The sequence below is a fragment of the Bactrocera tryoni genome, unplaced genomic scaffold (genome assembly GCF_016617805.1).
Source record: "Bactrocera tryoni isolate S06 unplaced genomic scaffold, CSIRO_BtryS06_freeze2 scaffold_25, whole genome shotgun sequence".
In the NCBI taxonomy this organism is placed as follows: domain Eukaryota; kingdom Metazoa; phylum Arthropoda; class Insecta; order Diptera; family Tephritidae; genus Bactrocera; species Bactrocera tryoni.
Window position 1 is genome coordinate 3221157 of NW_024395977.1, and position 12627 is coordinate 3233783.

General features: G+C 34.6%; 2 protein-coding genes across 2 annotated transcripts in view; both read left to right on the top strand.

The window, feature by feature from the left end:
• Positions 1–12627, top strand: part of LOC120780383 — a 374181-nt gene that overhangs the window by 216470 nt on the left and 145084 nt on the right. The window lies entirely within an intron of this gene.
• LOC120780318 lies at positions 8019–8908 on the top strand. The gene is made up of 3 exons (XM_040112611.1): positions 8019–8042; positions 8111–8381; positions 8442–8908. The coding sequence occupies exons 1-3, from the start codon at positions 8019–8021 to the stop codon at positions 8897–8899; spliced, it is 753 nt and encodes a 250-aa protein (XP_039968545.1). The 3' UTR covers positions 8900–8908.

Here is a 12627-nt window from a genome sequence, read left to right on the forward strand (position 1 = left end):
GTTTATTCCTTATTAAATTTTTTATACAATTTTCGTTTTCCAAATTAACAATTTGGGTTTGTTTGCAAATTTTTATTTCATTTATTATTTTACAATCTTTTTCTATACCATAATATTCTTCATTACATTTCAGTATTTTTTCAGAATTTTTCTTTAAAATAGTTTCGTTTTTACTTAAAGGCTTTATTATAATAGATTTGCACATTTCTTTACCGGTTTTCGGTATTTTTATCATATAAATTAGTAAGTTTTGTTTTACAGCAATTTGAACATCTGCAAAATTCAGAGATTCTTCTAACGAACCAAATTTCAGATTCTCTTCTATAAAAATTTTATTTATTCTATGAGCTTCTTGATTGTTAATAATAACTGAGTTAATAATGTTCGCTTTAGTTAAATGAATTGCTCTTTTAATATTTTCTAACTCATCTTTGATTATGTCAATTTTAAATTTATATTTAAGTATTAGGGCGGTTTGAAATTCTTTACTACTTCATAGAGACTTTATTATTGAGTTGCTAATTTCTGTTATATTGTTTATTCTTTCTAAAATGCTTTTGTTGATTATTAATTGTTGGTTGTCATTCTCGATTACTTCTTTAAATTTGCTGTTGATGGCTACCAAATCGTCATGGTCCGGGTTGCCAGCTATTCATTTCCAGGCTGATCCTATGTAGTCTAGTGGTCTTTTATTTTTGTATTTAGGTAAAATGTTATTAATTGTTATGTTGATGTTACTGATTTCGTCTGTTACAAATGGGTAAAGAGGGTTGTTAGCTGGAATGTTTCGTATAAAGTTTCTGTTCAGTTCCCGTAATATTGTAGAGTATTCTGTTATGTTTGTCATGTGGATAATCCGGTATGTTCCTGTTTGAATTTTGCCAATTCCTTCCTCCATCATAACGATTTCTGACTGAGTGTAATCTAACACCTCAACCGAACCATCGCTTAAAATAAAGTTCAGGAAAAAGAGAGATCTAAAAATAATAAAAATGTTCTGAGTTAGTTTCGTATGCGGTCCTTGTGAACTATTTTCCCTGATTCTGTTAATATTGTGGAGTTCCTATTTTCTTTTACAATTTCTTCTTTGTATCGTTTGGAAAGTTTGGTACCTAGTCTTTTATTTTGTCTAACGAAAACTTTCTGTCCTGGCCTGTAGTCTATAGTGTCCTTCTTATTTCTATTATGGTATTGTAGGTCCCGTTCTTGTGCTTTTTTAAGTTTTTCGAGAGTTTTTGTTCTAGTCTCTTCCCGATTTTCGCGATTGGATGGACAGGGTCTGCCAAAAAATATGTCAACACGTTTTTTTCCTGTAACGGAGTGGATAGTATGATTGTATTCGTTTACAGACCATTGCAAAAGGTCCTCAAAGTTTTTGTCTGGGTATTCTTGTCTAAGGTTTATCTTATTATTTCGGATAATGTCGAGTGGAATCTTTCTATTTGTCCGTTCACTTCTGCTTTTTGTATGGTGGTGCAGTGAAAATTTGTATGTTAAATTCCATTTTCTAGCATGAATTTTATTGGTTGTGAACTAAATGTCTTCTTTTCGTTGTCAAAACCATGCATTTGGTATCCTGGAAGTAAAAATATTATGTCTCTTAATGGTTTTTTTATGTTTTCGATACTTTTTCCGTCTATATTTTTTATTACAGCTAGTTTTGAAAATTTGTCAATAGAAGTAAGTACTTTATGCTTGCCTGTCGAAAAAATGTCTATATGAATGGTATGTCCTGCGTACGTAATTTTTTGTCAATAGAAGTAAGTACTTTATGATTGCCTGTCGAAAAAATGTCTATATGAATGGTATGTCCTGCGTACTCTGGTAGAGGTGTAGCGCCGAGTTTTGGATTGTTTGGATGTCGGTCATATTTGTTCTCTTTACATATTCTGCACAACTTAATTATTTTCCTAATTTTCTTCGCCATCGCGGGAAAATAATATTTTTCCAAAATCTGTAATTTATTTTCTTTTTCGTTTCTATGGGCACGGTTATGTTCTTCGATAATAATTCTGTCTTGATCGTCCGTATTTGTAATATCTTCGACAGCTAGTTGTGTGAATCGTATTTTGTAATTAGCGAAATGTAGAGGGTAAATGGCTTGAATTTTTAGCATAATCGTTTCTGTTGTTTTAATGCCATTTATTATTGAAGGATTTAGATGTTTTTTTTAAAAGTGAATTCAGTTACTCCTCGGAAAGAATTTTTTCTGTGATAAGATGTCTATGGTACATTGGACAAATTATTTGGAATTTATATGAAGATTCCGGTCCTTCAGAGATAAAAAGTTGGTTTTTAAAGACATTTACTGGGGTTTCAACTGAGTATATCAGATTTTCCGGTGAACTATCATTGCCATGAACTGCAAGTGAGTTAACGTTTGAAATTGGTGGTCGTGAAAGGAAATCTGCAACTACATTTGAACAGCCGGGTTTGTAAATTAGATCGTGGTTGTATTCCTCTAGCTGAGCTTTCCATCTCTTCATTTTGGTGTTTGTGTTTTTATTGCTTATAGCGAAAGTTAAGGGTTGGTGATCGGAGTATATTTTGACCTTTTTTGATCCGTAAAGGAAGCATCTAAGGGACTGTAAAGCTCAATTTATCGCTAGCATTTTTTTCTCGCTTGTTGCAAAGTTCTCCTCCGCTCTGCTTCGCGTTCTTGAAAGGAAGCATATTGGTCTACCTTCTTGTGAGAGTACTGTTCCGAAAGCGTAATCGGAGGCGTCAGTGGTAAGCTCGAATACTTTCTCAAAATTGGGATAATGGAGTATAACATCTTCGGATGTGAGGCACATTTTTAGTTGGTTGACAGCTTCCACCTGTTCAGTTGTCAAATTCAGATTGGTCTTTTTAGACTGATGTTTGGAAATTCTTCCCAGTTCCCCTCTCAATATTTCAGTGAGTGGTTTTGCGATTTGAGCATAGGCTCTTATGAACTTGCGATAATGTCCAGTCATTCCCAAAAAGGAGCGTAAGCCATGAACGTTCCTGGGAAGCGGGAAATTTGTTATTGCCTCCACTTTTTTTGGTGTGGTGCCAATACCATTTTGATCGACAATGATACCTAGAAACTCTATTTCTTCTTTAATCGAGCTTCTTCCAACGTATTGAAAATAATCTTCAGATTATCGAAATGCTCTTTTTTAGTTTTACTAAAGATTATAATATCGTCTATGTAGATGTAGCAGCGAATGCCAATATGTTCTCTAAGGACGTCATCTAAAGTGCGCTGAAAAATAGCGGGTGCGTTCCTTAGGCCAAATGGAAGTCGCGTAAACTCAAATTTTCCATTTGTAACCGAGAAGGCGGTCTTCTCAATGACAGCCTCATTTAGTGCAATCTGGTGGAAACCACTTTTGAGGTCAATGGTGGAAAAAAATTTATTTTTCCCTAGGTTGGACTGAATGGTGGTAATATCCGGAATGGGATATTTATCTGGGATGGTTTCTTCGTTGAACTTACGATAATAAATTACCATCCGATATTTTCTCTGTCCCGAAGCATCCTGTTTCTTTGGTACTACCCATACAGGGGAATTGTATGGGGATTTCGATGGACGAATGATGCCATCATTCAACAATTCAGCAATTTGTTGGTCAATCTTCTTTTTCAGAGGCATATGATATGGGTAAGTTTTTGAGTAAATGGGCCTTTCATTTCTTGTTCTAATTTCTGCTTTGACATTAGTGACGAAAGTCAATTTCTTGTCGGGTTCGGCGAATAGGGTTGGAATGAACTTATAAGTTGCTTTAGTTTTTCATTATCTTCAGGATTCAAGTGATTAGTCCGTAGGGTTGTATGTGTAATTGAGTTTATTGGAAGCTGTTGGATGGGATATTTGTATTTGTTAAGTAGAGTGAAATAATTTTCGTTTGTAAAAATTACTGCATTTAAATCTTTCAATGTGTCGTTACCTATAATTGCATCAAAAGTTTTAGGTTTGGCATGATATGAAATTTAATTTGTCCTATTTCATTTTTGAAGATATCGATATTTGCGTGATGACTTATTTTGACGGGTCCTCCAACTGAATCTGCATAAAAGGGTTGATTTGGAATAGGATTTCGTATGTAAGTCGGGTTAATATAATTTTGTTCGAACCTGTATCTAACAAGAATTTCAATTCGTTACCATTCCTCATCCTGTAAGAAAAATATGGCAACGAAGAAGGCTTTAATCTAAAAAATTAATGTTATCGGTAGCATAGTCTGTTTGTTCGTTTTCAGAATGTGCCGCTTCTTGTTCGTAGCTAAGGTATTGCGGGTCTTCGTAGTAATATCCCTCAACATTTTCAATAGTCTCGTTTGAGTTGGATGCTGCAGTAGGATCCACAGCTTCTGTATTATAGAGTCGTTGAATTTTATTGGGCTGTTGTAAAGTTAGCGAGGGTGGGCGTTTATGAAATGGTTGGGATTGTCCATTGTTTGAATTTCGTTGCCCCGGATTATGAAGTCCTTGGGGTTGTGGCCTATTCTGATAATTAACCTGTTTGGTTTGTATGGACTTGTCAACGTCCATTGGGACTGGGGGTTTGGGTGGTAGTTGTGGTCTGTAACCCTGTTGAGAATTTCCGTAAGGCGTATTGTACGATGTGACGTATCGATTTGCTTGTGATGTGCCGTATTGTCGATATTGTGGAGTCGGATTTGAAACGGGTTGTAGTACGACATTCCATCCATATTGTAGGGGAAGGTTTAGACCATACCTTTGTGGAGGTCTAGGGAAGGATCCTTGCCCAAAATTGGCAAGCTCTGGGTAAAACGATCGTCCTTGCGTCTTAGCGGGGTATATTCGTTGTTGGGAGTGGTTTGTCTGTTTTTGATTACTCATCATACGGGAAATGTTGTTGGCATGGCTTGTCCGATAGTTCATATTGTCCAGTTTAAGGCATATGTGAAGGGCTTGTGGCAAGCTGATTGGTTCCCTCACACTGAGTAAACTTGGCAGTTGCCCATTGAGACCCCTAACGAAGGTGTATAGTGCCTTTTCTCTATAGGTATTAGCCATAGCAGTCATGGCTTCCTCTCCTAGCTCCAGACAATCAATCTTATCTAGTATAAGAAAGAGACACCTGTAGACCTCGTGGCATAATTCCTCTAGTGTTCTACCCTGTTGGACAAGAGTTGTCATTTGGTACTCTAAGGTACTAACGTCTCTTTTATCCGAGTAATGAAGCATTAGGCACTTCTTGATCTTACTCCAATTCAATGGAGTCCGATATGACTCGAGTGCCGTGTCGGCCTCGCCTGTAATTTTGTGTCTGATTGTGTGAAGAATTGAATAATACTTTGGTGAATCCCTGTTTTGACCATGCATCAACAGTATCCTATCTACGGATTTCCTCCACGAGCTAAACTCTCCTCATCTTCCAGAAAATTCCCTCAAACACTTCACTACATCTGGTATTCGGTCTAATGACTCGGTATGCCTACTGAAGTCCACTCTATGCTCCTCTTCTTCTACTACTCTAGGGTGTAGTAGGGCGGTAACTGTTTCTGTTATTAAGTTTGAAAGCTCTCTTCTCTGGTTAGCAGTAAAAACAGAGGGTAAGGAGGAGGTACCTGAACTGTTATTATTTGCCTGAAAATTTAACCTCGAAAGGGTCTCTGCTATCTGTTCTTCTTGCGCCATTTTGTTCACTTGTTTATGATTATTTAAATTAATTTTTTTTTTTTTTACAGTGTTAACTTTTCTTTTGTTATAACAATAATTATTTCCTTTCACATAACCTTACTTACTAATAATTTTAATATCAAACTTACATAAATATCATTTGCATTTTCCTGTGTTGATCCTCCTTTGTGTGATTAATTTAGATTTCTCCTCTTGTAGTTGTATTTGTTGTATTTGATGAATTAGTTTAAATCTTTCCTCTAGTAGTTGTATTTGTTATATTGGTTGTATTTGATGAATTAATTTAAATCTTTCCTCTTATAGTTGTATTATTTTACACTTGTTTAATTTATTCTAAATTTCCCCGTCACGCACTTTCCGTTCGATATATTTGTATTTAGCTTATGCTTTTCGTTCGGCTGGGTTGATACTGCCCGTCCTTTTTCCGAAAGGTACTAAGGGGCCGAGTACGAAATGTTATTTAGGTTTCGTCCGCAAGTATAAAAAATATTATTATTTTTTTCTTCACGGTCCCTGCTCAGGCGCCAATTAACGAGACGGAGGTTTATTTATTAATTAATTTTATTAGGTCGGCACTAAGTGCCTTTTTTATTATCTTAAAATTATTTATGTTTTTTTAGCGGCACTATGTGCCTGTCGAGTCTAGTAACTTAAAAAGACTAACTACACTTAACGGAATAATTACCAAAGTGACAGAGCGGGTTATCACCGCGTTAATTAATTTAAATGTAGAAAAGAAGGGCGCAATATTGCCACAAAAACAATAGAAGAGCTTCCCGGATGCATTGGCTATGTTGACGGTACTGAAATCAGATTAGCAGAGTCTCCTTCAAAAGATCACGAACTATACTTTTCTCGTAAAATACAGTATGCTATAAAAATGGAAGTAGTATGTAACTTTTCACTAAAAATTAGACAAGCGAAAATAGGATACCGAGCAACCGCCCATGACCCTAAAGTTTTTGCCGAATCTGCAATAAGTAAAATCGCACAAAAATATTTTTTGGATTGCTGGGGATTCGGCATATCCACTAAGCCAACATCTTATTACACCTTTTCGACAAAACAGCACGGAGCAGTCAAGAGAAATGAGAGATACATTCAATCAATACTTATCCAAATATAAAGTAGTATAAATATAGAAAATTGTTTGTGGAAAATTAAAAGAAAAATTTTAAAGTTTAAAAGAACTACGGTTCTAATTAATAAATGAAAGTAATTATAAAAATTGTTGTAGATGGTTTTTGGCATGTTGTATCCTTCACAACATGTTACTATAATTTAACTTAAACGAAAATTGTAGTTTGGAAGGTCAAGAAGAAACAGATTTCCCACAAGAAATTTATGAACACAACGGCCTAAGGAAAGCCCTGTCACATTTTGTAAACAATAAATATTAAGTAATAATTTATATAGTATATATGTATAGTTTTATGTTTTCATTTTTAATTCTTCCATTGCTAATCGTTCCTTCATTTCAAGCTCTCTTAAAGCCACTTTTTCTTTCATTTCAATTTCTAGTATTCTTATTCTCTCTTCAGAATTGCCTTTTTCTTTTTCAAACAAAAATTTTTCGTATTGCAATCGATTTTTTTTCATTTAAAGCTAGCTCTCTATCTTTCATTTTTGTTTCTATTTCTAAATTTTGCTGCTTCACCTCAACTAAATCTGAATGCATACCAAGCACATCGGCAAGACCCGTCCGCGAATAAATACCCTTGCGACGATTTATTGTGTTACATGTAGATTCTGGTGACAAACCGACTTCTTGAAAAATATCTTCAACTTCAGGTTCGGTAGCTACATTTGCAGTGGTCGTTGAACTGCTTCCGGCGTCGAAATGATCTGTGGTGGACGTCGAGTTGCTTTCAGAACACACATCTACTACATTCAGCGTAGGGCTTTGAGAATTTACATCTGAGACTTCTGCATCCAAAACAAATGCATTAGATTGAAACTCTTTGTAGCCAAATATGTCTTCCAAATAATAGAAATAAGGACAAGTTCTCAAAATTATATAATTTATTATAATTTTAAGCAAACAATTTATATTCAAATTACTTTCTGTTAATTCGCCGTCTTGCATGGCACCTGTTCCCGTCGAATTCTGCCAAGCTCGTGCCTTGCCTTTAGCCTCACTTAAGTCCAATCCAACCCCAGATTTTGTGTCTCTAAAAATGTCATATAATATACCTACGCTGTCGGCTGTTCACAGTTAAATGTTATCTAGCATGTTAAATTTCCCAAGTGGCAATATTCCCATATTTACCGACGTGGTATCTATTTTGTTTTTGTTTTACGTGAAAAACAATTTCAGCACCATTTCCACTGTGTTGAGCTTGTTACAGACATCTATTATCAGCTGACTTTATTTACATTTGAAAATGGAATCTGAAGGAAGCAAAATTGTAAGTAAAATTAAAATATGTAATAAAAGTGTAAATGTAAATAAAACAATGCCAGATATATGTTTTAGACCAAACCAAAACGTGTACGCAAAGCAGCGTACAGGAAATGGAGCAATGAGGAGCAACAGAAATTAATAACCTACATGCGAGACAACCGTCCGATTGAAAAGCCGACAGCACAGGTGTATTACAAACAATTTTTAGAAACACAAAATCTGCGGTTGGATTGGTCTTTAGTGAGGCTAAAGGCAAGGCACTTGCGCCAATGGTATACAAAGGCACGAGCTTGGCAGAATTCGACGGAAGCAGGTGCCATGGAAGACGGCGAATCAACAGAAAGTAATTTGAAAATAATATAATAATTGTTTGGTATAAAATTATAATAAATTATATTTTTAGGTATAATTTTGAGAACTTGTCCTTTATTCTACGATTTGGAAGATATATTTGGCTATAAAGAGTTTCAATCCAATGCATTGGTTTTGGATACAGAAGCCTTAGAGAACAACTATACGTCCACCACAGACGATTTCGTCGCCGGAAGCAGTGCAAATGTAGCTACCACACCTAAAGATATTTTTCAAGAAGTCGGTCCAGAATCTACATGCAACACAATAAATCGGAAAGGTGTTTATTCGCGGACAGGTGTTGCCGATGTGCTTACTATGCACACAGGTTTAATTAAGGTGAAGCAACAAAAATTGGAGATAGAATCAAAAATGAAAGATAGGGAGCTATCTTTAAAAGAAAAAGAATTTGATTTACAATACCAAAAGTTTTTATTTGAAAAAGAAAAATGCAATTCAGAAGAGAGAATAAGAATACTAGAAATTGAAATGAAGGAAAATTGGCTTTAAGAGAGCTTGAAATGTAGGAACGAATAGCAATGGAGGAATTAAAAAATAAAACTATACATATATACTACATAAAATTAAATAATTATATCTATGTATATTGTTTACAAAATGTGATAGAGCTTTTCTTAGGTCGTCATGTTCATAAATTTCTTGTGTGAAGTCTGTTTCTTCTTGACTTTCTAAACTAGAATTTTCGTTTAAGTTAAATTGTAGCAACATGTTGTGAAGGATACAACATGCCGAAATCCATCAACAACAATTTTTATAATTAGTTTCGTTCGTTAATCAGAACCGTAGTTCTTTTAAACTGCAAAATTTTTCTTTTAATTTCCCAAAACAATTTTCTATACGTACTCTATATTTAGAGAAATATTGATTGAATGTATGTCTCATTTCTTTTGACTGCTCAGTACTGTTTTGTCGAAAAGGTGTAATAAGATGTTGGCTTAGCGGATATGCCGAATCGCCAGCAATCCATTCCCGATGAGAAAAATAATTTTGTGGGTTTTTACCTATTGCAGATTCGGCAAAAATTTTAGCATCATGCACGCTTCCTCAGTATCCTATTGTCTCTTGTCTAATTCTTAGTGAATAGTCACATACTGCTTGCATTTTTAAGGCATACTGTTTTTTGCGAGAGAAGTATAGTTCGTGATCTTTTGAAGGAGCCTCTGATTTCAGTACAGGCAACATAGCCAATACATCCTGGAAGCTCTTCCATTGTTTTTGTGGCAATCTTTCGCCTTTCTTCTCTAGATGGCCAACATAAAAATGTAGATTTTAAATTAATCAATGCGGTGATAACCCGCTCTGTCACTTTGGTAACTGTTCCGCCATCGCTCATTCCGAACAATGTTGCAATCTTTCTAATAGAGGCACTCTCTCCACTTGATCCCAGACGAAAAAGTGTTATCTTTAGTTGAAGATCGATTGGTAATTGTGGAACACAATTTTTGTTTTGGAAAACAGGGTCCTGCTTGATTAAGGATAATATATAGTTGAACTCAAAGATTTCTATTCGCAACATTTGTCGCATGCGGCAACTATCAAATCTGGGATGAACATTATTGACCCATTGCGAAGATTTTGGTATACCCAAATGGGTACTTCTCCGATTAGCTATAATAAGCGCTGCATCAATGGCAAAATTTATTAGGATATCGTCATCCTTTTCGTCACTGCCTTTAACAAAATTGTAAAAAATGACTTCAGTAGGTAATTTTATGTAATAAGTACATACTAGAATCATTAGCTGTTATGTCCAGTATACATTTGTAGCTGAGTGCGTTCAATATATTTTGCTTTCCATTTAAATGAGACATTTTTATTCAAGAATTAAAAATTAAATTGCTATAAAACTAACTTTGTGCGCTCACAGTTTAAATGTCAAATATCGGGCAAAGTTGCCACGTATGAAATTTCCCATAAACTGTGAATACTACAATAATTAATTTCTCTTGCTCCCCATTGCTCCATTTCCTGTACGGTGCTTTGCGTACACGCCTCGGTTTGGACTAAAACAAATATTTGGCACTGTTTTTATTTCATTTACACTTTTAATACATATTTTAATTTTACTTACAATTTTGCTTCCATCAGATTCCATATTTTTGAAATGTAAATAAAGCATAATTAACTCTTAACAGCAAATAAATTATGGCACAAAACTAAACAATCAAACAGAATAAACAGCCACTTCAAATCTCTCATTCCACATAATAACAGTAACACAGTACAACAGCTAATCTGGGAGGTGAGAAATTCCAAGTCAGGGTGATGGTACTAGGTCCGTATAGTAAAACCCTCAAAGGGTTTGGCGGTCGTATGTGTCAGTTTTTTTTATGACTTTCTAAGTTTTTTCTTATGTTATAGTGAACGAAAATTGGGTACCAAATATAGTGTGTAAAAGCTGCTATAACCGTCTAATGGATTGGAAAAATAGATAATAGTGGTTCGCGAGTTATGTTAAAGTACGTTTTTGCCTAAATGTTACAACTAAGCGAAAAAACCATCAAGATAAGGAAAAAATGTAAAAGGTCATAAAAAAAACTGACACATACGAACGCCAAACCCTTTGAGGGTTTTACTATACTGACCTAGTACCATCACCCTGACTTGGAATTTCTCACCCCCTAGACAATAATCCCAAAAATGTTCCACAGTGTAATCTATCCTCTCTCCTCAATACACGCATTCTTTTAACCCAACTCTTGAATAATCGCACAGTACAACAGAACGCTGATGATAGCCCAACAATAAAAAATGAAGTACTAGCATTCGCAACTGACTTTCTTAAAACTGAAATGCATTATGACAAATATTATCCCTTACCCATTCCTAAAAAATCTGGTTCTGGTTGGATTTGCAATAAAAATACTGGTCGTAGGGTGACATACTTTAAAGGAATTATTAGTGCAATTTTTTATCCCGTTATATTAATTCTTGATTTGTACACTGGAAAATGAAAGAATCAAATGGAATTTAAAACTGTGTTATATGGGAAGTAGGCGTGGTTGTTATCCGATTTCGCACTGTGACATAAGAATATCAAAAAAATACCGCATACTAAATTTAGTCGAAATCGAGCGGACAGAAGGGCGGACAGACAGACAATCACCCAGAGCGCTTGGAAGTGCATTCCAAACTTTTAACGCGTTTCACCCACAATGGTGTTTTCCGTGACCAACACTACTCGAAAACTACTAAACCGATTACTCAAATTTTAACAAGAGTTTTTTAAATATATTTTTAGTAATAAATCGAAGATTTTTTCTCACCGATAATAATAAATTAACATTACTAAATAATTAAATAAATTTTGCCGTCCAAACGATTTACCAAATCAGAAATTTCCTTATCGCCAATGTAGAAAAACAGAAAATATTGTCGAGAAGCCGAAAAAGAATACTGGACAGGATATTGGCACTGCTACAAAAACACATATCCCTATCGATGTCCTCCTATCTTTCCTACAACTATAACCAGCAGATAGTGCATTATATATCAAAGCAGATTAATATACAACCGCATATTGGAAAAAATCAACACCACTCCGCCCAATTCAACATCTAATAGAAAACTGCTCATCATTAGAATACGTCCTACTAGAACTAAATAACCCTAACTTAAGAAAATTGTGTAACACATTCTAATATAATTTTTAAATTAATTTATCTGCAATTTAAACATCTATCTTGAAGTGTGATAATGTACTTGTAAAATAATTAGTTTAGTACCTGATTTATTTAATAAGTTAGAAAGAGATACTTGTGTCACAGTGCCTGTGACTAACTGTTTTCCTGAAAATGTTGGACAATCTGTTAGATGTATAACGGTGGTCTAGTGGTTTCGTTGCTTTAAGTATAAGATCTATACTGGATATATTTGTGATCTCAACACAAGACACTATTTATGATTTTGTAGGATTTGCCCTCGTTTATTTTAAAAACATTATTTAAATTTTTCATAACGAAAATCAAGAAACATGAAAGAAGATGACGGATATATTTATAATATGAGTTTTGTTTTTAAAACTTAGGATACATTGCATACATCAGCATTAATATGCTATAATGGGACAATTTAGTCAACCGTGATATATTTCATCCCTTTATATTTTAATGTAAACCCCCTCTCTCTCTATAATTTTCTCAATTATCCGAAAATTTATCCAGATGATTGTGAATATAGTCTACCTTGATACTCATATTTGCTCATAGAATATTAAT